At 39.2% G+C, this 26,844-nt stretch overlaps 1 protein-coding gene across 1 annotated transcript in view; it reads left to right on the forward strand.

Moving 5' to 3' along the window:
• Positions 1-26,844, forward strand: part of COL11A1 (collagen type XI alpha 1 chain) — a 235,035-nt gene that overhangs the window by 20,362 nt on the left and 187,829 nt on the right. Inside the window, exons 3-4 of the mRNA XM_007055218.4 lie at positions 13,960-14,173; positions 17,274-17,436. Coding sequence (XP_007055280.2) covers positions 13,960-14,173; positions 17,274-17,436 — 377 coding nt within the window. The remainder of the gene's footprint in view (positions 1-13,959; positions 14,174-17,273; positions 17,437-26,844) is intronic.

Below are 26,844 nucleotides of genomic sequence, written 5' to 3' on the forward strand. Positions count from 1 at the left end.
ATGAGAGTGGGCTCAGGCAATTGTCTTGTACATCACAAACTGTGACTAGGTGTGCATGGGTCAATGGCCTACCTGAGTGTCATCAGCTCAGGGTGATACCTTACACCCTTCTTGGCCACCTGCTCCCAGTTCCTGAGGGGGGAGACCCTTAAAGGGGCCACTACCTTCCTCCCCCCGCATCAATCCGACGAAAGCTCCCCCACCATAAGATTGCACTGTCTGTGCTTCCTGATGTGTTTTGTTATTGTCTGTGTTTTTCTGCTAGTTGCAGCACAGCACAGAGCCCATTCCCATTAACTAGTGTAGCATCATGAGATGTCCCTGCTTTCCTTTCAGTTACAAATGCAGGAAGCAGCCAATCAAATGGGCAGACAGAGTGTTTTTAAAAAATTACATACCAAATATTTAGGGCCTGATTATTCTCACACCAGTTTTATGTTAGTGTGACTCCACTAACTTCAAATCTACTTTGGATTTACACTGGTGCAAGAGACCAGTGAATCAGGCCATCAGATGCCATAAATAGAGAAATACTGCTTGATATTACATAGAACTGTAATAATTATTTTTTCATTGCCTTTATGAAGATCAAACTCAGTACTGCAATCCTCTCTCATAAAGCACCTATTGGCTTAAATGAGAATTTTGCTTGAGTAAGGACTGCAAGACATGCTGTTAACTAGTCACTAAACTTGTCTCAGTGTATAAAACACCTCACCATATGAACTCTCTCAGCTTCTGTATTAGGAAGTCACTGCTTAATCCGGAACATTTACAAAAGACAACTATTGGATCCAGTTATCTTAAGAGGCAATAGTTACACTTAGTAACAGGCATAGGAGAACAAGTTTGTACTGCAACCAGAAAAGAAGCACTGAAGAAATGTGTGAAAACATTTCTTGGGAGATTTCTACCCTCAAATTTTCAGAATCAAGAGGTTTAGCTAGAGATTGAAATAAGCATCTGAACTTTTGAGTGTTTACCTGAATTGAATATTTTATCAATTAATAGACAAAATGATTAACATTTCACAAAGATTCTAGATTAAATTAACTGTATGGTTTAACATATTGGTGAATTCAGGCTACAATTACAGTTGTCATATTACAGCAACAGTGATTACAAAAATAGTGGTATGGTAACATATTTACACGTGTATAGAAAGGAAGGGAAATGGACCAAGCAGCACAATAAAACAAATGTTGCTTCTTTGTTAAAGTGGCAAACCTCTGAGGTGGGATGATAACTGACACGTACTGGCTAGAAGGAAAATATATGACTGGCTGTGTTCCTAGGCAAAAAGGCCTTCCACTGCTATGACTTCATACTTTGTATTGATGGTAATGGGAGCAACATGAGTATTGCTGACAGAGTAATTTTAGTAAAACGAAGTAATTTTACCTGGTTTTCTCATCATTCTATCAGAGGGAATTTTATGAATATTTGGTGATAGATCCATAAGGTGGACGGCATTGCCAAGTTTCTTACTTCTGTGCCAGGAACAGTCTATTTTAAAAGCAACGCTTCTGGAAGTTATGTTGCAGTGGTAGAAATGCAGATTGTGGTTGGTTGTTGCAAAATCATTCCCAGAAGTACCATCTGGTTGACATTATGTAAGGGTATCTTGGTATTTTGGGGACTACACATGGTTAGTTGTGGGTAACAGGTAATGTGACTCCAGCCCATCTCTGATTTCTCTGACACGAAATAAGCACATTTGGGGGGGGGGGGGGGAAGGGGGGAATGACAAATTTTCATTCCATGATTTTGCTTTCACTCTTTTCACTAGATTGAAAGTGTTGCAGGTTTATTAAACACACACACACACACACACACACACATATATATTTAATATATATAAAAACTTTCAATCTTCATGCCATGACATGCAAGCAGATTTTGCTTGTGAGCACACCCATTAAATATGGGCACGGAAAATATTTTTGTTTTGCCTATTAAAGGAGTAATGACATGGTCAACATCTGGGATTTTTATAGATCCTCAAGCATTTATTATCTGGAAGCAATAATAATACATCAGTATGTCCTCAGAGCAATAGACACATGTAGAAGAGAAACTGCTATCAGACCTTTCATGTGTATCTTGCATCTTCATTTAAAGAATTAGTTCATCTCTTTTTATTTCAAGGGGTGGAAATGAAAGGAAATTTAGAAAAAAACATATTTAGGGCCAGATTCTTCCACATTTCCTCACATTAGACTATATCTCCTCAGCTGGTATAAAAGGATAGAGCTTCACTGAAGTCAATGGAGTTATCCAGCTGAGGATATAGTTCACTGAACATTATCAATAGGATTATGAGCATAATAAATTGCTACTCCACACAAGTAGGGGTGACAGTATCTTGACTAATCAGCCTAAAAAAAAAGTTGCAAAACTCTTCGGTTATTTTATTAAAGTACTACAGCTGCACCATGGAGTTAAAGCTAACATTTTAATCAGTCCCTTTCTATTGTTAGTACTATAGTGACAATATGATCCAAAAAATGTCTTGTGCAGAAATGAAATGGGTAGGAACTACTAGTAGAGCAAGACTGTTAATCAACCTTCAAATACAGTGGGCTGGTGACTGAAAACTCATGGAAGGACATTGGATCATTGGCCTTTAAGAGCCATTAGCGCAGAATAGGCATTCTTTGCCAAAGCAAGGCCTCAGAGTCCAGACATTCCTTTGGGGGAAAAGTTCCTGTGTTAACTTGCACTTATTTTATGAATGACACTGTAGACTAACTATTAGATTTGGCAGCTACAGTAGTAACTGCTCGTTTTGTTCTTGAATGCCAGAGTAAATATGTTCATTATGTTGTTTGTTGGCACATAAATTTAAATTGCCTTTGGCAGACTCAATGTAGGTGCTTTTCTTCCTAACCTCTGCAGGATTTCTGGATTAGAACTAGGTGGAGAACTCAGTTTCACCCTGCTGTTCCACCTCTTGAACTCTCCTTTCTGGGGCATGCAAGGGGAAACTGTCAGTTAAAGAGAGAGGGAAAAAACTGGCTTAAAATGCATAATCTATTTGGAAAAACACCATGCTACCCACTTTTTGAACAAAGAACCCAGAAGAAAACATTTATAAGAGTCCAATAGGCAGTACTTAATAAACTGAGCCCTAAAACAGCTTATGGACCCAACACTCTGTTTGTAAAGCATTTGGAATGGATGGCTTGCCATTGACTTTAAAAGGGGTGAGGATTTCCTCATCGGTGTTTATTTTGTCTTGGGATGTGGTGCAATGAATGCTTTCTGTGAACATGAATGTGCCTGGACCACCATCTAAACACATACCATAGAAAGAGCTACTATGATTTTCACTCCATTTACTATAATTTTCTTCCTGTCCATGTGAGGAATGCCATGGCAGATCCATAAAGCACTGATTATGTGTCAATGTGATACCCTTTCTAGCGTGCGGTATTTTCGAGATGGCATTCTTGGAATTATGTCAGTGTTTCATTCTGTCATGACTGGGTGGGGGGATATGCACAGTATTTGAAGGTACTTGTAAGGTGCGTCCTGCTTCTGGGTGGGAGAACCCCTCCATAAGACCCACTGTTCCCAAGCCCCCCAACCCCAATGATCAGTTTCATAGAGTGTAGTCCACCTGCTACCTTTGTCCAGGGACGGAAAGTGAGCTCGCTCATTCTGGGATCTTTGGAAAACATCCAATAGGTCTGGAATTCCCTTACCATGACAAAAAAAGAAAAAATCCTTCTGTGGCTTTTTCAGGGAGCATGTGCAAATACTGTTGTGCATTATGTGTCATGTTAGCCCAGAGAATTTTGTTAAATTTTCAGAAGCAGAGCGCCCAGTGGGTGTGTATATATTTATGTTTTAGTGCTTCATAATAGGGGAAAGACAAAAAAAAAAAAGATTTTAAACAGGACTAAGAAGTGAGCAAATCAATAGCCAACATTTTAGTGAAGCCAAAGTACATGTTGCAGTGCTCCCTTTATCCACTATCATAGCTGATCTCTAGGTTTGGGTATCTTTTTAGCTACTGTGGTTCAAAGAGAGACAAACAGCTAAATATTGAAGTTCACTGTGTGACCTTGGAGGAGTCATTTAATGTCTCTGTGCCTCAGCTTACGCATTTGTAAAAATCAGTATAATAATATTTACCTGCCTCACAGGAGGGTATTGAGGCTTCATTACACAATGTTTGTAGGCTGCTTTGAACTCACAAGTTGAAAGATATTATACAGTTACTGTAAGTTATTATATTCTTGTACTGTCTTATTACCACGTTATTTTTTTTACATTTTCGAAGAATGACAACAGAACAACAGATAATGATTTTCCTCATCATTTTATTGTTGCCCTTGTTAAAACTTATCCAGTCCATTCTTACTGTTTAAATAACATTGCCCAAGAAATCTAAAAGTAATTAAGAAAGTTTGATAACTATTTCAGCTAAGCATGTAAGCGTGATACTTTGTCGTAAATAAGAAAGGCTTGATTCACATTCTTAATTTGTTTATGTTGATATTGGGTTCCCCTCAGAAGCAATTTGCTTATCATTCACGATTTCAATGCAATACTAAACACATGGGCATATCATAGTATAGTATAGAATACACAAAACTCACTGTACTGAGGCGAACAATACTACTCATTTTTGTGACCTTCCTCACAAAGCTTCCACAGTTTATTTTTTCCACGGTGTCTTATCTGATTGAAAAGCACATGCTCAGACTAGATGAATTAGTGCCACCTGCCTTAAGCATTTTCAACATCGCTTTCAGATTAACAGTTCAGACAAGGCAGGTGTGCAGGTCCTTTCAAGTTATCTGTTTGGCCTCCCTTCATCCCAATCATTTGTTCTTTCTTTCTTTCTTTCCTTCCTTTTGCTGTCATCTATTCAACCTAATATTAAAAGGTATGCTGTATAGTGTCATTTCATCTGTAAACTCACAACTTTACTTTAAAACACCCGATCCAAAACCCACTGAAATCAACATAAAGTTCCCTATTGACTTCAATGGATCAAGTCCATTAAGAATAAGATCCCAAATCAAGCCCCAAATCTTCACAAATTCCCATTATATTCTGAAAATCTTTTACTAACGAAGTTAAAATATGATAAATATAAAGCACACAAAGCACCATTATTGCAGACAGTAAAATAAATGTTAACACTAAGCATTCCCTGTAACAGTAATATAGTGGTGCAAATTCTTTTCCAAACAGTGAAAGTAATACCATATGATAAGAAAGCAATCATCAACTCTGTCTATACTACTGTACTTATTCTTTTGTAGTATTAGTTCTATTAATATTACTGCTATTTAAAAAAGGCAAACATCTAGACTTCATGCAAGTGATAAGTCTGAGCATCCAAGCAATCAGAAAATTCAGTTTCCAATGTCTCTCATGACATTAACTTGGCCAGATTGCACATTATGTATGTTTTATTGTTTACACTGATAAACTACAATACTTTAAGGTTGATATTTAATAAGAAAAGCAAGACAAGTAAATACTAAATATAAGCAGCGTAATTGAATTTTGAATTTGTGCCAGGGTTTTGCTGTTGTTTTTTGGGGGGAATGTGTGGGGAGGGGAAGAAGGCACATTTAGTTTATCAAAGAGGCTGGGGCCCAGAAGAAAAGAGGGACAGAAATACAGAGCTATTTGGCTTGGAGAGATTAACCTAGCCGCCCTTAACTATGTACACCTGAACCCTGCTGTCCTTACCTCTGCCATCCTTATTTGAAAGTCCACAAGCTGAATAAACCACTTGAAACACTTAAGGACTCGGACAGGCTTGAATGGTTTAAAACTATTTTTAACCCTTAAAGAAATTTAATCTTCTTAAGCTTTCTACATCTGTGGGTAGTTTAAGCAGTTTAAACAACTTTAAATCGTTAGAGCAGCTAACTTCTGTTTAAGACCTCTAAAGATTTAGAGCTGCTTAAACTATCTGGCAGCTGCAGTTTAGATTGTTCTAAAGAATACGGCTTCAGAGTGCTCCAAAATGATAAACCCATTCTGATTTTGAATAAATCTTAAAAAAAATCAGATCCACCTTTACAAAATGCCAACTTAGAGTTCAGTGTTCAAACTTTTAAAACTTGTGAACTGATTTTCTTAAAAACTGGTTTTTTTTATTTTATTTTTTTTTAGTTAAAAAATCAAGGACTTGTTGAGATCTACAAAGAAAGCCAGTTTTGAAGTTTCTATCTAATGTCAAAATTCTTATCAGAACATATAAGAAAAGGAATATTGTTCACGCTCAGAAATGGCTAAAACATTTTAATCAGATTTTAGGGTTTTTTTTTTTAAAAATTACCTATGGCCTGAAAACAAAAATTGCAGCTAAAAAGGAATTAGAGAAAGTTAAGAGCAAGTGAAAAGCGAAGGTTAGAGTAGAAGATGGAATACAATCCTAGCTACAGCATGTGCTACAACTATTATTTCCAGTTATACAGAGCTTTATAGCTTCCCTATGATGGAGGTAAACGTTCTTATATATATTCAGGGAATTATAGACTGCAGTACAGAAAGGTTAAGGGCCATATTCTGCCCACAGTTATATCCCCTGAAGTTGAAGTGAATGGTGAATATAGCCTAAAGTAATTTGCTCAAAGCTGAACAAAGCAGTGGCAGAGATAATAAAATAACTCAGAATAAAATAACTCAGAATAAAATAATTCTGACTACCAATAACATCCTCTAACTACAGGAACAATACTCCCTTCTTTTAATTCTTGAAAGCACATTTCCTGAGTGAATTATAGCAATGTATAGGTCATGTGCTTAATCAAAGAGGATGGAACTCCTACAATAAAGTGATCTTCTTAGCTGAAAAACACCATTTTCAGGAAAATAAACCCGACCATTTTAATCATTTATATGAATGTTCAATCTGCAGTTTATACTTAATTAATAGAAGAAAAAAATTGCATTACATGCAACAAATGTTCTCTCTGCAATCAAGAAATCCTTAAAGTAACCTGCAAATTAAAACCTAATATAAATTCATAGGGAAGCTATAAAGAAATCAAAAATGCCAATACTTGTTTCTAATATGCAGCCTTATAATGTAATATACAAGTCCCTTCCTCTAACTCTTTACAGATCTGAGTCATCACTCTCAGGGATCTTTAATACAAAACACAGTGTTCATCCCAAAGTCTCAGTAATTTTACACACAGGAGCAGTCTATTTTCTAAACTACTGATGGTAGGTGTATTGCTTTGTACCTGTCTTTTTAAAATCTGATATACACCCAGTTTACTGGCCTGCTCTCCGTGCTTGTTGTGCCTCGGGCTGAGATGAATTAAAGCGTATTCTGCTTTTTAATTCAATAAATAATTTAATTCAGATTCACCTTAAAACAAATCTACTAAGTTTCTTACACAATTTAACATTTTTTGGTATTTTAGCCCTTCCTGTTTGTGTTTTAATTTTATTTCATTTTTTCAGATATCATTAAACCTCTCCAATGAATCTTAAAAGCATTCCTGTCACATGTGAGATGACTGAGCCTATATTGAGACTTTTGAAAAATATTAATGTTTATAAACTTTGGATTATAAACATAAGTGGGCTTTACTAGAACTGGAATGTTCCTGGAGCACCTGTTTTAATACTATAACTTCAAAACTGGGAAAAAAATCTGAGATCCTTAGAGTCAACTAACTCACAAATGCCTACCTTTGAATTTATTGCCACACTTTTTAATTTAGGGTAGACATGGACCAAAGAGGCAATGTTTGGATCTGGATTTGGAGTAGGTTTAGCCAGCCCAGGGTTCATATTCTATGGCACTGAAATAAAGAAGTTGATCATGCAAGACAAAGTTATGGGTGTGAGGGGCAGGGCTCAGCAGCTCTGGGATCCCTTTTGGTTTATGTCTTATATTCCTAAAGATCATGCTTCAGGGCTTCAGCCAGTCATCTGTAGGGGGTCAGGAAAGGATTCCCTGCTGCCTCCAGGGTATGCTGTTTTTGTCTCCTTCCTCTGAAGGATCAGAAATGGCTGTGATGTCTGGAGATGTAACACTGGGTGAGGTGGGTTGGTGCTCTCAGGTGGCACTGCACAGTTTCTCTCACTCTCACACATGCACACACAAACACACACGTTTAGCTGGCTAGTTTTTGGTCATGTGCTTAGGGTCTAACTGATCATAGTGTGTGAGGTCAGAAAGGAATTCCCCCCCCAGGTCAGATTGACAGTGACCGTGCGGGTTTTGCTCCTTTTTCAGCAGCACAGAGTACAGATCACTTGTTGGGATTATCTGGGTATATCTCATCTAATCATTTCTCTGCCATTGCAGGGGTCTGGGGTGTTCAGTGCCTCGCAGGTTCTGCCTGTGACACAATAGTTTAGTCTCCTGTGGACACTAGTACTTCGTTCTAGTTTGGGTTGTTGAATTTAGTGTTCAGGTACTCTGTGGTGTTAGTGGCCTATAATATACAGGTTTCAGAGTAACAGCCGTGTTAGTCTGTATTCGTAAAAAGAAAAGGAGTACTTGTGGCACCTTAGAAACTAACCAATTTATTTGAGCATGAGCTTTCGTGAGCTACAGCTCACTTCATCGGATGCATACTGTGGAAGCTGCAGAAGACATTATATACACACAGAGACCATGAAACAATATGGTCTCCGTGTGTATATAATGTCTTCTGCAGCTTCCATAGTATGCATCCGATGAAGTGAGCTGTAGCTCACGAAAGCTCATGCTCAAATAAATTGGTTAGTCTGTAAGGTGCCACAAGTACTCCTTTTCTTTTTATAATATACAGGAGGTCAGACTAGAGGACCTCCTGTATATTATATTGGACAGAGACTTCTCTTAGAGGAGAGTCTATTGGTAGAGATTCTCTAGGTTTTAGTCAGGAGGAAGGGATGAAAGAGGACAAAGTATGGGCCAGATCAGACGAGAAACATTCATCCTGGCCTTAAACTTTATGACTCTAACATTTTGCAAATAAAGCATAGAAATTTCACAAGAACTGCTGATCTCATGACATTTCTGTCATCTGTGTCTAGATAGATTTATGTGTAGAGCTGGGGAGGAGCCAGTGGTTGTGGTACATGTAGGTACCAATGACATAGGGAAGGGTAGGAGAGACGTCCTGGAGGCCAAATTTAGGCTGCTAGGAAAGAGACTGAAATCCAGGACCTCTATGGTGGCATTCTCAGAAATGTTTCCAGTTCCACGCGCAGGGCCAGGTAGGCAAGCAGAGCTTCAGAGACTCAATGCGTGGATGAGATGATGGTGTAGAGAGGAGGGGTTTAGATTTTTTAGGAACTGGGAAACTTTTGGGATGGGGAAGCCTATACAGGAAGGATGGGCTCCACCTAAACCAGAGTGGATCCAGACTGCTGGCACTTAACATTAAAAGGGTTGTAGAGCAGTTTTTAAACTAAGAGATGGGGGAAAGCTGATTGCTGCAGAGGCGCATATGGATTGGACAGAGACTTCTCTTAGAGGAGAGTCTATTGATAGAGATTCTCTAGGTTTTAGTCAGGAGGAGGGGATGAAAGAGGACAAAGTATGGGCTAGATCAGATGAGAAACATTCACATAAAGAATCTGACACATCAGAAAAGGGCAGACAAATAAACAGTGACAAGTTTTTAAAGTGCTTGTTCACAAATGCTAGAAGTCTAAATAATAAGATGGGTGAACTAGAGTGCTAAAGGAGGATATTGATATAATAGGCATCACAGAAACCTGGTGTAGTGAGGACAATCAACGGGACACAATCATTCCAGGGTATAAAATATATCGGAAGGACAGAACAGGTCATGGGGCGGGGAGCGGGAGGGATGAGAGTGGCATTATGTGTGAACGAAAATGTAGAATCAAATGAAATAAAAATCTTAAATGAATCCACATGTTCCATAGAATTTCTATGGATAGTAATTCCATGCTCTAATAAGAATATAACAGGAGGGATCTATTATCGACCACCTGACCAGGACAGTGATAGTGATGATGAAATGCTAAGGGAGATGAGAGAGACTAGCAAAATAAAAACCTCAATAATAGTGGGGGATTTCAATTATCCCCATATTGACTGGGTACATGTCACCTCAGGACGAAATGCAGAGACAAAATTTCTTGATACTTTAAATGACTGCTTCTTGGAGCAGCTGGTACAGGAACCCACAAGGGGAGAGGCAACTCTTGATCTAGTCCTGAGTGGAGCGCAGGATCTGGTCCAAGAGGTAACTATAACAGGACCGCTTGGAAATAGTGACCATAATATAATAACATTTACCATTCCTGTGGTGGGAAGAACACCTCAACAACACAACACTGTGGCATTTAATTTCAGAAAGGGGAACTATGCAAAAATGAGGAGGTTAGTTAAACAGAAATTAAAAGGTACAGTGACTAGAGTGAAATCCCTGCAAGCTGCATGGACACTTTTCAAAGACACCATAATAGAGGCTCAACTTAAATGTATACCCCAAATTAAAAAACACAGCAAAGGAACTAAAAAAGAGCTACCATGGCTTAACAACCATGTAAAAGAAGCCATGAGAGATAAAAAGGCATCTTTTAAAAAGTGGAAGTCAAATCCTAGTGAGGTAAATAGAAAGGAGCATAAACACTGCCAAATTAAATGTAAAAATGTAATAAGAAAAGCCAAAAAGGAGTTTGAAGAACAGCTAGCCAAAAACTCAAAAGGTAATAACAAAATGTTTTTTAAGTACATCAGAAGCAGGAAGCTTGCTAAACAACCAGTGGGGCCCCTGGATGATCAAGATACAAAAGGAGCACTTAAAGACGATAAAGTCATCGTGGAGAAACTAAATGAATTCTTTGCTTCAGTCTTCACGGCTGAGGATGTTAGGGAGATTCCCAAACCTGAGTCGTCTTTTGTAGGTGATAAATCTGAGGAATTGTCACAGATTGTAGTGACACTAGAGGAGGTTTTGGAATTAATTGAGACACTTAACAGTAACAAATCACCAGGACCAGATGGCATTCACCCAAGAGTTCTAAAAGAACTCAAATGTGAAATTGCGGAACTATTAACTATGGTTTGTAACCTGTCCTTTAAATCAGCTACTGTACCCAGTGACTGGAAGATAGCTAATGTAACGCCAATATTTAAGAAGGACTCTAGAGGTGATCCTGGCAATTACAGACCAGTAAGTCTAACGTCAGTACCGGGGAAATTAGTTGAAAAAATAGTAAAGAATAAAATTGTCAGACACATAGAAGAACATAAATTGCTGGGCAAAAGTCAGCATGGTTTCTGTAAAGGGAGATCATGTCTTACTAATCTATTAGAGTTCTTTGAGGGGGTCAATAAACATGTGGACTAGGGGGATCCAGTGGACATAGTGTACTTAGATTTCCAGAAAGCCTTTGACAAGGTCTCTTACCAAAGGCTCTTATGTAAATTAAGTTGTCGTAGGATAAGAGGGAAGATTCTTTCATGGACTGAGAACTGGTTAAAAGACCGGGAACAAAGGGTAGGAATAAATGGTAAATTTTCATAATGGAGAGGGGTAACTAGTGGTGTTCCCCAAGGGTCAGTCCTAGTATCAATCCTATTCACCTTATTCATAAATGATCTGGAGAAAGGGGTAAACAATGAGGTGGCAAAGTTTGCAGATGATACTAAACTGCTCAAGATAGTTAAGACCAAAGCAGACTGTGAAGAACTTCAAAAAGATCTCACAAAACTAAGTGATTGGGCAACAAAATGGCAAATGAAATTTAATGTGGATAAATATAAAGTAATGCACACTGGAAAAAATAACCCCAAATATATCTACAATATGATGGGGGCTAATTTAGCTACAACTAATCAGGAGAAAGATCTTGGAGTCATCGTGGATAGTTCTCTCAAGACGTCCATGCAGTGTGCAGCAGCAGCAGTCAAAAAAGCAAATGAGATGTTAGGAATCATTAAAAAAGGGATAGAGAATAAGATGGAGAATATTTTATTGCCCTTATATAAATTCATGATATGCCCACATCTTGAATACTTCATACAGATGTGGTCCCCTCATCTCAAAAAAGATATACTGGCATTAGGAAAGGTTCAGAAAAGGACAACTAAAATGATTAGGGGTTTGGAACGGGTCCCATATGAGGAGAGATTAAAGAGGCTAGGACTTTTCAGCTTGGAAAAGAGGAGACTAAGGGGAGATATGATAGAGGTATATAAAACCATGAGTGGTGTGGAGAAAGTGAATAAGGAAAAGTTATTTACTTGTTCCCGTAATATAAGAACTAGGGGTCACCAAATGAAATTAATGGGTAGCAGGTTTAAAACAAAGAAAAGGAAGTTCCTCTTCATTCAGCGCACAGTCAACCTGTGGAACGCCTTGCCTGAGGAGGTTGTGAAGGCTAGGACTTTAACAGGGTTTAAAAGAGAACTGGATAAATTCATGGAGGTTAAGTCCATTAATGGCTATTAGCCAGGATGGGTAAGGAATGGTGTCCCTAGCTTCTGTTTGTCAGAGGGTGGAGATGGATGGCAGGAGAGAGATCACATGATCATTACCTGTTAGGTTCACTCCTTCTGGGGCACCTGGCATTGGCCACTGTCGGTGGACAGGATATTGGGCTGGATGGACCTTTGGTCTGACCCAGTATGGCCATTGTTATGTTCTTAAGACTCCATATCCTGATTGCCTCAATGTGAGTAAGCCTATATGGTCAAACACTGACTCCCTTGCATGAGTGAAAAGCAGTAGAACAATGCTCCATGGAGGCTTTCTACAACAATATCAAGGAGTGGTTGGGGGCAGTCTTGGGGATGTGCCGGGGTATGCTGACTAAATTGACAAACTTTGGTGAACCACAGGTTAAAAAGCTCTGTAATGGGTTGCAGCAGCTATGACAGGCCACCATAGCATCTGAAGAATGGCTACATCATTGTTCTCTGAGCCTAGTTCTGGATTAGGGAGAATTCCACCCATCAACCCCCACAGAGATGTCTTGCACAGAGCTCATTTGCTTTCTGTTTGGATGGTGGAAAAAATGGGGCAGGGTGTTTTTCAGTAAAAAAAAGGAACCTCAGAATGATCACAACACCTCAGGGCACTTTTTTCATCACATGCACCCGTCCTTTCCACTCCCTCATTTAACAGCTGTATCCATCCACTCTTTATTCTTGAGGCTGTAGAAGTTAAAACAATGATTGACTTATGGTGTGTACTTCAAAGAGAAATTGTCAGGCAGCAAATGAAAATAAAAACTTTTTTCTTTGCCCAAACCTCCTATTACATACAAATAGACATGTGTTTTGTTTTTAAATAAGTTATTTCTGAGATAATTTAATAAGTAACATCTGCACCATGGTTAAATAAAAATGTTAGTACTAAATTTATCTCAGGGCAGAGGCCCAGCATATGGCTTTATAGACCACATAAGCCTCAGTTAACCCTTGTGTCAATAACATAAGTGGTGTATGGAATCATGTGTGGTCCCCCTGCATATGACCCTTATTTAAGATACATATTGGAAACAATGGAAATACATAATCGAAATGGTAGAAACTATTTGAGTGACCACTGGGAAATGCAAGGTTCTGATAACATATTTCCAATAATACCAATAGTCTTTTTGTCTGTTGAAATTACAATGTGCAGTTATAAACTAGAGTAATTTCTGCTCCCTTTCTCAAGAAGATGAAGAATAGAAAAGGAATTAATACAGAACTGCCACCTCTCTTGTATATATTGTGTTACACCTACATAAATGCACAATGATTTTATAGTTCAAGCTTTTAAGATGTCTTCAGGTAAAACTTTTGGGAAGTAAAGTGAGAATGGGAAGACAAGAAAGTATAAAGACAAAGGTTTGAAGAGAGAAATTTTCTTGTAATCAGAATTTTTATCACATTTATGTTGGAGGAAAAACAGAAAAGTAGAATCTCTCAATTAATAGTAAAGCATAAATATCCACAAAAAGGTTCTATCTTTTCCAGATATGTGACTACATTTGTCATTTTCTTCTCAGGTGGAAACTTTCCTGAAGACTTTTCAGTATTAATTACAGTAAAACCTAAAAAGGGGATCCAGTCCTTCCTTTTCTCTGTCTACAATGAACAGGGTATTCAGCAACTAGGTGTGGAAGTTGGTAGATCCCCTGTCTTCCTGTTTGAAGATCAGTATGGAAAACCTGCCCCAGAAGATTATCCTCTTTTTAGGACAGTCAACATTGCTGATGGAAAGTAAGTGTAAAATAAATCAATTTTAATATAAAAATTTACAACACAGGACCTACTGTGTGGACTAATGTTCCTTCACATAGCATATTTGTAAAGTTAAATGAATCAGTTACAGAATTGTCCGTTGGCTGCACTACGGTACCACAGAATCTAAGGTCCCTTTGCAGGAGAAGTTAGTTCCAGCTTCCCGCAGAATACAAGAATACAAACTATGTGCAAGCTATGTGCTCCCATTTGTCCTTTCCCATGATTCAAAAGCAAGGGAGCACTCATAGAAATGAAAACTTAAGTGAACAATATGAAGCTATGAAGACATCTTGTTCTTGGCCCATGAAGTCACCCTCAGCTCAACAGGCAACCGGGGACAGTGCCAGTGGAAAGTTACCTTCACTTGCCTCCCTCCTACACAAACATGCACCCGGCACCCAGTCTTACCCTGCTCTGCCAGGAGGAGGTTCCCCGAGTCAGAGTGAAGGCATGTTAGTAGGGCAATGTGGCATAGCTTACATTGCTGCTGAGCTGCTGTACCAGTTATTTGGATAAATAAGACAATTCAGGCTCTGGGAATGTCAGTTTAGCACCTTTCATGACCATTATTGTTGTTTTTAAAGGCCCCCTGACACTAACTCTAATTATATTAAAGGAGCATTCATCCTTTTAAAAGCATTTTTATTTATTATGCTACAGTGCAGGAACGGCAGCTGCATTTTTCGGAGATATACAGATTGAAGTTTTTGTTAAACACAGGAAAGGAAAGAATGTTGCAGGCTGGAGGACAAATAAATTCACATATAATGACAAGACTAAGGGTTATAAGTTACTGAAGAATAACATGAAAGACCAAAGGAAAAGTTAAATTGTGTACTAGCTTCCGTGTTACTGCACAATACCACTTCATAAGGCTCAAAAAACTGTTATGTGTTCCCCTCAGCAGCAGGAAAACTGAAGCAGCAGGCCATTTTCATTTTGTTTCTCTATATAACAAACAAGGGGTAAAATCCTGTCCCCACTAGTGTTTTTCTGTTGACTTCAGTAGAGCCAGAATTTCTCCCAACGTGTTGAGGTTCTGATAAAAACAAAGAAATCGAATGAGCTTTACTCAGAGTTGGTTTAAAGGGCTAGCTTGCATGCCCCCAACAGAGAGTGGATACTACTTTTGAATTCACCAAAAGGTAGATGCAGAGTGATGTGAGGCAATCCTTCCCTTGTGGGGACTAAGTGAGTGGCCTCTTCCCTGCTTTTGGCCCCTGCAGGTCTTGGGGTGGTTGGCCGATATTATGCTTCAGACTCAGCTGTCCCACATAGAACGTAGTGCAGCAATGAGCTATGTTTTGTCTTAAAATTTAAATGTAATTAAAAAAGTCTACACAGTCAAGTGAGCCTGAGGACAGCCAGACCATTTGCTTTTAAAGTTATAATGTTTAACTGAGTTCCAGAGTAAACACAGAATTCCAGTTCTGGCTCTGTGGAACTGGTAACCAGTAAGATTCCATTGCTTCAGGGTGTTCCCTTTGATATATAAAAGCCCTTTAAAAATGATCCATGCCATCTCTCTTGTTTGGACACCCTTCGTGGCTGTAAATGCCAGCCAAGATTATATAATTCTGGTACTCATCTTGCATCTCATTAACAGCACATATTTTCTCTGACACTTCTTGCCTTTGCAAATCAGAGATGCTGTGCTTTACTCACTCCATGTCATAAGTAAAGATTCTCTGATACTCAGGTATTTAGCTTGTCATTGCAAACAGTCTCACTAAACTAATGCATGTCTTTTGTCATGATAACAAAGTGCTGTGCAGTATATGCTAGAGCTGGTCAAATACTGCAAAAGTATTTTCACAAGTATTAATGCTCGAAGTGTTTGTGCCTCCATCTTGAAAGTTGTTCTACATTTGGGAGTCATCCAAACAGGGAGGCCGGACATGTGGCTTAGGTGACCAATCATAGAGTACAAAGAGTGAATTGTGACTAGCAAAGCATTAACAATAGTGAGTCATTCATAAGCAACCCATTGGCTCGTGCAAATATATTTCAATCTTTCCTCAAATAATTTTGAATAACAAACAAATTCACAAAAAATAAAGTCTGTTCTCAGATCATTCATGAACAGAAAGGGAGTTAATTAATCTAATGAAGTATTGTAAACAGTTTATTTAGCACTAATCTGAACACACTGAAGTTCTTAGACAGGCAAGAATTCAGAGAAAGGCAACCTGGACTTGATCCAAACCCATTAAAGTCAATGGGAGTCTTTCCAGTGACATCAGTGGGCTTTGTGTCAGATTCCTTGTGCCTAAAGCAGCACTTCAGGAGACAGTATTGTATGGGCTTGATAGAGTACACAAATCTGTAAGTATCACATAGTTTGAGAGAGAGGGAGATAATTTCTTCTGTCTCCTTGCAGCAATTTTACATATATAGAACTTTTTTTGTGGGGGGGGAATTCCCAAATTACTTAATTATATAATTTCAGGATGTTGAATTATGCTGTCTTGCATGGATTATGGATTGACTTTAACAAATAAAATACTAAATTCAGTTTTATTAATTTCAAAATCTGATTGGCTTTTGCTTTTCTAGTAAGCACATCAGATATTCAGTCATTTGAACTACCTAACCTATTTATTATAGATGTCTGTTTTATGCATTACTTTTGCAGTAAGGTTCTGATCCATCAACACACATAGTCATGTAAATCCATGGGAATCTTTTCCTTAACTTCAGTGAGAGCTGGATCAGGCCATAAGTGCTTGAAGTTAAGCACATACTTAGGTGTTTGCTGGACTGGGACTTAAATGCTGCTCCATTCAGTTCTGTGCAAGCATATTTTACTTAGTTTTTAGTCCTGTTCTATTTTTATTTTATATGCTAGCTATTTACAGCCCTTTCTAAAATAAACCACCAAAGGAAGTGTTAGTTCTTAAAATGAGAAGATAAAATATGAAAAGAAAATTAATCCTGATATGTAGATTTTTATGAACTGTAGTACGTGCAATTTTTGATTGGCTTACAACTTGTAATAATTTTTTCTTGCTTTGGAACTCTAAATTTATGTCTGTTTTTAAAAACAGTTTACGGAAGAGCTGTGTTCTTTTGCTAGGTGGCATCGAGTAGCTATCAGCGTGGAGAAGAAAAGCGTTACCATGATTGTTGACTGTAAAAAGAAAACCACAAAACCACTCGACAGGAGTGACCGAGCAATTGTTGATATCAAAGGCATCACCGTCTTTGGAACCAGAATTCTGGATGAAGAAGTTTTTGAGGTAAAAGTCTAGCATTAAATAATTGCTGTTAAATGATTTGGTGGTGAGCAGAGTTCCTGATGAAAGTTAAAATAGAAGCTTTTAGGGACTTCATAGGCAAATTTGGTACAATGAAGGGTATTGAATCACTCCGACTCTCTCATCCTCTCTCCAAATTGATGTTCTGGGCTAAGCATATGCAGCAAGGTGAATTCCAGCCATTTTTCGGTGGGGGATGTGCAGGAGGTGTGGTGTGAGGAGGTCAGGTCTCGAAGGTACTCTGTATATCTCAGTTGATTACATTGTTCATTCTATTCACTCTTTTTCCCAGTAACTGGAATATGCTTTAGCAAAAAGAGTGTATACCTGTTTCTATTGTTGACAGGTCAGGAAGTGGAAAAGGTGAAATGCATATGTTTAACGAAATGTGTGACTCCTAATAATGAGGTATTTCTAGGCAGTATCCCTATACAAAAGAGTTTAACAGGTTGATGTCATAAACCTCTTTTGGTTTCTTTTATAATTCTGTTCTCTGCCAATCAAAACTGATTAAAGCTGGACAATGAGAATAGAGTAGAGGAGCAGATAAATAGTTAACTCCTTTCACATACAGAGTTGATCACCATAGGACAGATAAAGCCAGGATTAGGCCCGTGGGCTTTTAGGCAACATGTATGCCTGAGACTCTACAGCTGGGAGAGGCAATGTGGCATGCAGGTATTGTGCTATGACTCTGCTTCCCTCAAAAGCCAGAGAGTTCACACTCCACTGTCTTCTGAAGAGGAGTATTCTGGGACAGGGCTAATGGGTCTGATGGTTGAGCCAGGTCTTCAAGCATCTGCAAATGGATCTACCTGTAGTCACCATGCTACCTCCTCTCCTCAGATTATTTATATGCCTGGCAAGAATAATCTGCATAGGTGGCTACATCAGGCTTGTGAAAGCTCTTTTGGGTCCTGCTGTGGGCACTCCTTTGCAGCATTAATTTACTCATTTTTGGGTCAAAATCTGGAGGCCCACAATTTGTCTCCATGTTATTAAGTTGCCATGATCATGTTTAGTAGTATGTACGCAAATAAAAGGAATTCAGCATGAGAAAATGGGACACATTGTAAAAGAAAGCAGACAACTTGATTGTAGCTTATTTTGTTGATTTTTACAAGTAAGTTTAGATTTTAGTTTAAATAATACACTAGTCATAAACTCATTCTTACATATTTTGTGAAAAAAAAATGCCTTTTAATTCCCGGTACCATTGACATTCTGCTTGTGTGTGGTCTGCAAAACCTCCCAGTATTTTTCTCTTTGTCTTACCTGTTATTGACCAGGGAGAGTCTTTTGATGTTTCAAAAGAGTGTCGCCAAGTATCATATTTAGCTGTTTTTAAAATAAATACAGGGGCTGCTAACACAGAAATGTGTGGAAATGTCTGGTTAAATCATCTGTGCTTGCTTACTGAAGCAAGCCAGGGGCCTAACATTTCTGGAGCTGTTTGATTATAATGCTACCACTTCTTATCTATGTATTTTTAAACATTTTTATATTTTAAACTTCCAGAAGTTTTTTGTGTCAAAGGAAGGTTAAGACATTCCCATGCAAATACTCAAAAAATCATAGCCTCTCTTTGGGGGTGAGATGACCGTCATTGAAAATTTCCCTTGGCACTTTCAATCACCAGGGCAGTTGGTTTATCAGTCATTTCACCACTTAGCTATTTTATCCCAAAAATAAATAATCCTTGTTGTGTCAGTTTCTCCCGGTATGGAAACACCTCCATTCCATTCCCTCTCCGTTGTTGCTCTATGTTGAACTCCCTACATCCCTTCATCCCTTGAAGTAAGACATTTTCAGAGAAAGAAGAGAAACAGAATACAATCTTTGTGTGAATCTCTCAAACTGTCACCTCTTGGTTAGCAACTCTAACACGGGGCTGTACAGTGACAAAGGTATTGCACCGCACAATAAAGTTAATGTTGTAAATTTTAATTTACATGGAATTAAGGACTAGATACGAGACCAGAAATAAAGATATACATTATGTCTGCACTTATATTCATGCAACTCCCCTGAATTCAATGCAGATATGTGGGTGTAACATATCAGAATTTGAGCCAACCACTTAAACACATTTTTCTCTGCATTTTTTATTCCATGGAGTGTGCATGGTCAAAAATGTGATAAACATGGGGCTAGCGATGGTTATCTAGACTTTTCAACTACATTTCTTAGCCTGAATTTGCAAAGCAGTCTTTCAGTTCCACTTCCTAATCAGCTAAGAAGGAAGTTGGTTATGACTCATTAAAGAAATAGTGTAGCTGTCTGTAAATCCTTTTTTTGGAATGTAAATATTCAGCACTGAGAACAGCAACATTTTTACGGCTTCTCGCATAGTTGCAGAAACGCACTTTATTTTAGTGATTCAGTTTCCCAAGGGTGCATGACATGACATTGTAGCCCATTTCCCCTGGCTTCAAGCAAGAGAATCGGTTACAGTACTGTCTTGTGAAATAGTGCCTCACGGTATTTGGCTTAGGATAAAGGTTCTCACTTTGTTTTCACCCTTAAAACCGCTTTTTTCGGGGGTGTCTTTTTGCTTCCTCTTTTATCATCCATCCTCCTTCCCCTAGTTCTATAAGCAACAGCTTGCTCTAAGGCAACTGCAAAAGCTATTGTCAGGATTTGGTCTACAGAGTGTTGTACAACTTGAAGACTCTTATCCCCTGATGGCATTCAAGGGTCCTTAGAGTAAGAATGTTGTCACGCCTGAGCATTGAAGGGCAAGCCATTTTGGAAAACAAATAAAGATCCACATATTTCCAGAGATAAATTTGAATGGAACCTTCTTCAAGGTGCTAAAATGCCCTGATACATTTCATTTCATTTTCTGAGCTTTGCACTTCAGATTCTGGCTGAGACTGAAACTGGACATGCCAGAAAATATAAGAAATACTGTTCTTCCAATAATTCCGTTAGGACTAGAAAAAGACTCTTGAGACTATCCCATTAAAACTTGCTACAGGAAAGAACTCTGCTGCCATCAACTCTACTCTGGGCTGGCTGTAGAGTGGATTTTTATTCTAGAAAAAACAGTCAGAGGGGGGACTCACTGTGCTAAGTGCTGCACACACTCTCACACCCCCACACCAAACAGATGCTCCCTGACCCACACACTGACACAGAAAAAAAACAAACCCAGGCTTATTTAGCTGGAGAATGTGAAGAGTTAGATGGTATTTAGCGTAGGCGTTTATGATTCTGTAGTACAAAGGAAGTAGCGTCTCCTTTTTAAACTGCTTTGTAATATGACAACAAGAATGACTTTATTAGTCTGTATATGTACACAAGATAATAGGTTTTCCTTTGCACATGAGAGGAAATACTTCACAGCATACAGTCATCCTTTGGAGTTCATAGAAGTCAACAGTGTAGCTTCTTTTAAGATTGTGTGTGTGGGATTTTATGATCAATAATGACATTTTTATTTATGCAAGCTAAAGACCTGATCCTATAAGCAGATGAGCAACTCAACTCCCACTAAAGTTGCTGGAAGTTAATGGCATGGACACAAGGTTTGCTGCTCACTGCTAGCATGCCTCCTTGTGGTTCTTCTGGAGATTAGCTCACCTCTGCTCTGACACGCCCTCCTTCGGTTTCTCACCCTTAGTCTTGCATGCGCTCGCTCTCTCCCTGGAGAGAAGGTTACTCCTTTCTCATCATTTAAAGTACTCCCTCTTTGTGGCAAGGCCCACCTGCCAGGTCACTATAGTACTCCCCTTCCAGGATATCAAAGTCCCATTGGACAGCTGTCTCAGGCAGTCTTCTGCTCCACTGCCCAGTCTTTGCACTTCCCCAGTGGCTGGTAGGGGAACCCAGCCCACCCACTACTCTGGGTTCCAGTCCAGGGACCCTAAAACCAGCAGACAAGATCTACACTTTTCCAAACCTTGCTGCTGTTTCCCAGCAGCTTCCTACTTTGACTCTATCAGACTACTTCTCCAACCAGGGCACCTATTTCCCCCCGAGTTTCCTCCTTTCCTGCTCTAAACCCATAGCATGACTACAGGCCTCCACACCACAACCCTTTTCTTACAATCTACTTCCTAGTTTTATAACAGCTTGGTCTGCCCCTTGCCCAGCTGGGCTTCATCATCAATTAATAGTTTATCAGCCCTGACTCGTCTCCAGGTGCAGCCTGTCACAGGGTTAATTGACCTTTTCTCTCTGCTCAGACCTTGTGTGGGTTAGGTACCCCATCACAGGCACTCAGCACCTTGCCGTAATAGGCCTTCAGATAAAGCTAATCAAATTTTAGCCTTCAGTGACCTGAATACTGCAGAGGTCAGGAAGGGTTGTCCCCCTTTACCTCTAACCCTATACAAACAACATTGCTCAATTGGCCAATTGCACTATTAGAGTAATTCACTTCCTGTTAGGCATCAAACAGCAGGATTTATGATTTGATGGATCAATGATTTGACTCATTAGAGCACATCCTGTATACTGATGTCCTCTGAAAGGGCATTTCTAAACCCCTATGGATTAGGCTTGTATACACACTTTCAAACCATTGCCAGAACTAGATATTATAACGTGACATAATGGTGGCACTTCAGTTTGGCTTTGATGTGTCTCTGGGGATTCCTCTTTCAGTCAGGTTGCTATGTAGTGAATTAATTTAGAACTCCAAGAAATGACTGTAGCTATTTTGTGAAACATTTTAGAAAACACACTTATCTCACTATAGATAAATACTCAGGATAATAAAGTGGTTGATTTTTTTTTCTAGCTGGGTTATTTTACAACGTATGGCTCAAAGAAATGTAAAGCAGTCATTCAATGCCATTTGGGAATCAGCTCTCTTGTTGTTTGATTCCTTGGCCCTTTCCCATAGATCTTACCCCCCTTTCTGCTCCCAGTGCTCTCCTCTGTCTTCTGTGTTGTTCTGCTCTTCCCTTCTGATCTTGGCTCCCTGTCTGTTTCCATCACAACATGCTGTTTGTTATGCTATATTTGGAAATTTTAAACTCACAATCTATTTGAAATGTATAGTTTGCAGTTTCCTTTTGCTAGAGATGACAGGTTTTTGATTCTGTTCTGGGTAGACACATACACCTGAAAGTATCTCTTTCCAAAGTGTAAGCACAATACTGCAACTCTTATTTATGTGACTAATCCTTATGTATGTATGTATTTTACTTTTTTATTCCATGCCATTCTGGTCATCTGCTCTCTAGAGTAAAGATTGCTTTTGTGAGTCAGGGTTCCAAAATTGGGCACTATCCTTTTGTATTTTAATTGTATTCCTAGCATACATGACCACTTGATGAAAATTTTATGGCTTATGTTAAGCAGGATGTGACTCCAGATAGTCATAATAGTTTCATCTGGCCTTAAAAATCTATGAATGTACTAAACACAGTATTCTTGGATGACTTAACAGACCAGAGCAAATATTGTATAGATGGAGTTTTTTATGAATTAATTGAAAACTGTGTCTTTGTTTATACTTTAAAAGGGAGAAGTAAACAGCAATTGCAGGGCTGTACTGAGAAAATAATACTGGTTTTAAAAAATGTTCAATACATCGTAGGAAATTTGAAACATATTGTCTTAAGCATTTACCTCCACTTTTGTTTCATTATGAGGATCTTTGCAATTTAGGAGTTCTTCTGCTGCTTGTTCTACACTTGAAGTCTTAAGCCAATATTTTATGACCTCACAGTTGATTACTATTGAGATTACTGTGATGTCACAAACAGAGGATACTGACTTGAAGTGGGGATTAAAGCAGCAGGCGTAGACAGATGCTTAAGAAAAAAAGACCTTGTTGTCATGAAAGTATCTTATTAAATAAAAGAAGCAAAGAAGAATACTTTCTAAATAGAATATTTTTCTAAGGTGCCTACTGTGACCCTCTTACTCAACTGGATAGACCCATAGACTTCAATGGGACTATTTTGTAAGTGCTCATTCATAAAAGGATTGCACAGTGTAGCACAAAGTTTCTGATGTGCCATTTAAAACTAATCTTTTGTGGTTTTTCAAATATACAACATGATAAGCATTGCTTCGTAAACCAAAACTCCAGAAATAGTTACTACAAAAAAGGCAATTCCTACATACAGCATGAGAGTATTGCAGGAGAAGAAGAAATGAAACAATTTACCCGTTTATGGCTTTGATATAAAAATACTGAAATATGTCTGAAGTATGTCTGTAGTTTAAATATTTCATAAATGGCAGGGATCTTTTAATATTTTGCCAGCTTTAAGGATTTGTCACTCTTCATTTAATATACTTGGTTTGAATGAGAGGTATTTTATAATAAGTGATTAACTGACACAGACTTTATGCAGAGATTTCCCTACAGAGATTTTTTTCCTTCCAAAAATGTGTAGATTTCACATTGATAGAACACGCATCAAATCCTTATGTTATAGGAGAGAACAATGGGCCTAATACTGCAGCATATAAAATTCTGATTTAAAGCCAATGGGAATTTTGCTTGCACAGGTTCTGCAGGAGTGGGCCCGATGGATGTAATCCTTGATAATAAAGCATAGTAAGTTTGATACTGGATTTTAACCTGATTTCAATTAAAACAAAAGTGGGCCTAATCCTGAAGGCATCTGAAGAAAAACTAAGTTTTTGTGAATTTATTCCAGTGGTAGGACATTGATAACATGGGGCTAGATTGTGATTTACACTGAGTCCATGCAGGGGAATCAGAATCCCTCATATATCCCTGTGCAGGGTACCCAAATGTTGGGTCCAGCTGCATAGGAGCAAATGAGGCTACTTGCCTGCTTATCTACTCAATGGAGCAGATAGGTATGGAATGCAGAAGGCCTTGGCTCTATCCCCCACTGGCTGGCCAGAATAGCTGAGCCAGTGCAGTGGAGATGGGTTATTAATATAATGCTGGTACAGACCAGCAGTAAATTACTACTACCAGAAGAAAGAGTGTGTTTCTGGGTCTCACAGCCTCCTTGACTCCTGGGTTACTGCAGTTTATGTACTATCACTTGCTCAGGACTGTGCCAGAAGCCAGTGTAGCACTTAGAAGCTTAAGTTTATTTTAACTAGGAGAATGTGAAGATACTAATTCTGACTGCACCCCCATTCTGATTCCTACAGATGGGTTTCCTAGAACAACATTTAGTCTGTGTATGTTTTCTCAGTTACACTTTCTACGAAGTCACCCTTATCAAATAGCATTCTGTCAAAAGGATCAGCTTTCAAATGTTTACTTCAATCAGCTGAATAACTCATGTTTGAAAACAAATGGGACATAAAGCAAAATATGTGTAATAGATTCTGGGCATAAGTGTCTAGAAACAACCTTCATGCTACAGACACCCGGAAATGCTGCCAGCTTTCAGTTAATGAAAGAAAAAGTAAAGAAAAGAAAATTCTTCCATTTCAAAGGCATCTAATAAAAAGAAGTATTCTTTTCAAAAGCTTAAAACTTGGCTTTTTGTTGTTGTTCTTCCTTTTTTTTACTGGAGGGATAGTAGGGTTGTTTTGTTACGTTTCCAAATTCAAACAACCGTGGACAAAGAAAAAATGTTTTGCTTTGAGTATACCTTCCCCGCTCTGTTTAGAAAAAAAGAAAGTCAGACATCTGGTAATTGCTTAGAGTTCAAGTTTATTTTTGAGGAATCTGGAATTAATTTGCATTTACTCCGGAAGCCAAGAACTGTGCATACAGTTTATCATTCAGTGTATTGTTAACAGTTTGACATCAATAGTGTTGCATGCTACATCAGCTCAGTAAGTTTTACAGATCTGATTTATTATCCTCTCATTTGATCTTGTGCGTAATAGATAATTTCAGATTTCCTAAGAAGTGCAGTGAATGAAGTTCCAAAGATAAATAGCAATAGAAAATGTTTTCAGGTGTTTGTCATATAGTTGTACTAAGGAAACACAGCCCCCATCTCAGCTCTGCCCCATTTAGTAGAGAGGATCACTGCAACAGTACCCTGTGGTTTTTGTAGAGAAAGACACTCCCCTCATGGTTAATATAGCCTTGCTGTAAATATTTCAGTTTTGTGAGGCAGGAAGCATGGTAGTACAGTACTGTATATTCAAAATCAAAGGCACACTGTCTTCGTAAATGCAAAGTAAGGATATTAACTGTATATTATTAATGTGCATACAGTTATTATCTTTCTGAAGACTAGGTGATCTCTGGACCCATTTGGACATAGGGTAGGAATAGAGACACAAAAGATCCTTTCCTGCCCTTGCGTGCTCTATGCTCATGTCTCCATGCTTAGGAAAGAACAGGCTGTGATGCCTCCATACACAGCCTGTGGGACACACTGCCCCAAAGGGAGTGAGGAGGAAGTATGATCATGCACTTACCCTACCACCCCCACACTGGTTCACGCAGTGGGGCCAGACATCTCTTGAGGTATCCTGAGCTGTCCCCTGAACATCAGAGAGTTCAGAGAAAAATTCTGCCGGAGGCATAGTCCCTCTCTTGATTTTCCCCATGGTGATACAGCTCCATTCCACACCCTGTCCAAGTTTATACCTCAAAGGCATGTTCTAGCCCTAGAGTTCTAGGAGAATAAAATAATTAGAGATGGACAAAAACAAACTGACACTCTGGTGTCTGTGGAATGTTGAAGACTCAGGAAAAAGGCAACAGCGAAGGAAAGCACACAGTGACTCATATAATCAAGAAAAATAAACCTGAAGGCCTGTGAGCTGGGATTACTTATTTAACCATGGGGAATTCTTGCACAAGGTTGAGTTGACTGTCACGTTTGGGGTTGGAGAAAAATTACCATACACATTATATTGACAATGGGGTTGGGGGCAGCCTTCCTGTAGAATGTTGAGTTGCATGTATCCATTTTAGGGTTGCCAGGCGTTCGGTTTTCAACTGGAACACCAGGTCGAAAAGGGACCCTGGCAGCTCCGGTCGGCACCCCTGACTGGGACATTAAAAGTCCGGTTGGCAGCACAGTTGGGGCCCAGGGCTAAGGCAGGCTCCTTGCAGCTCCGCGTGGCTCCTGGAAGTGGCCGCCAGGTCCTTGCAGCCCCTAGGCACATGGGCAACCAGGAAGGCTCCGTGTGCTGCCTCCACCCCTAGGGCCAGATCCACAACTCTCATTGGCCGGGAACCATGACCAATGCGAGTTGTGGGGATGGCACCTGCAGGCGCAAGGGCAGTGCGTGGAGCCTCCGTGGCTGCCCATGTGCCTAGGGGCTGCAGTAATCTGGTGGCCACTTCCTGGGAGCCACAGTAAGGGCCGCCGGGACCTCTCACCTCTTCCCGCACCCCAAACCCCTTCCCCAGCCCAGAGTGCTCTTCCGCACCCAAACTCCCTCCTGGAGCCACTCCCCACCCCTCCTCCCAACACCCTGCCCCAGCTCTGAGCCCCCTTTTTCACCACAAACCCCTCATCCCCAGCC

Source organism: Chelonia mydas, chromosome 8 (assembly GCF_015237465.2).
Source record: "Chelonia mydas isolate rCheMyd1 chromosome 8, rCheMyd1.pri.v2, whole genome shotgun sequence".
NCBI lineage: Eukaryota > Metazoa > Chordata > Testudines > Cheloniidae > Chelonia > Chelonia mydas.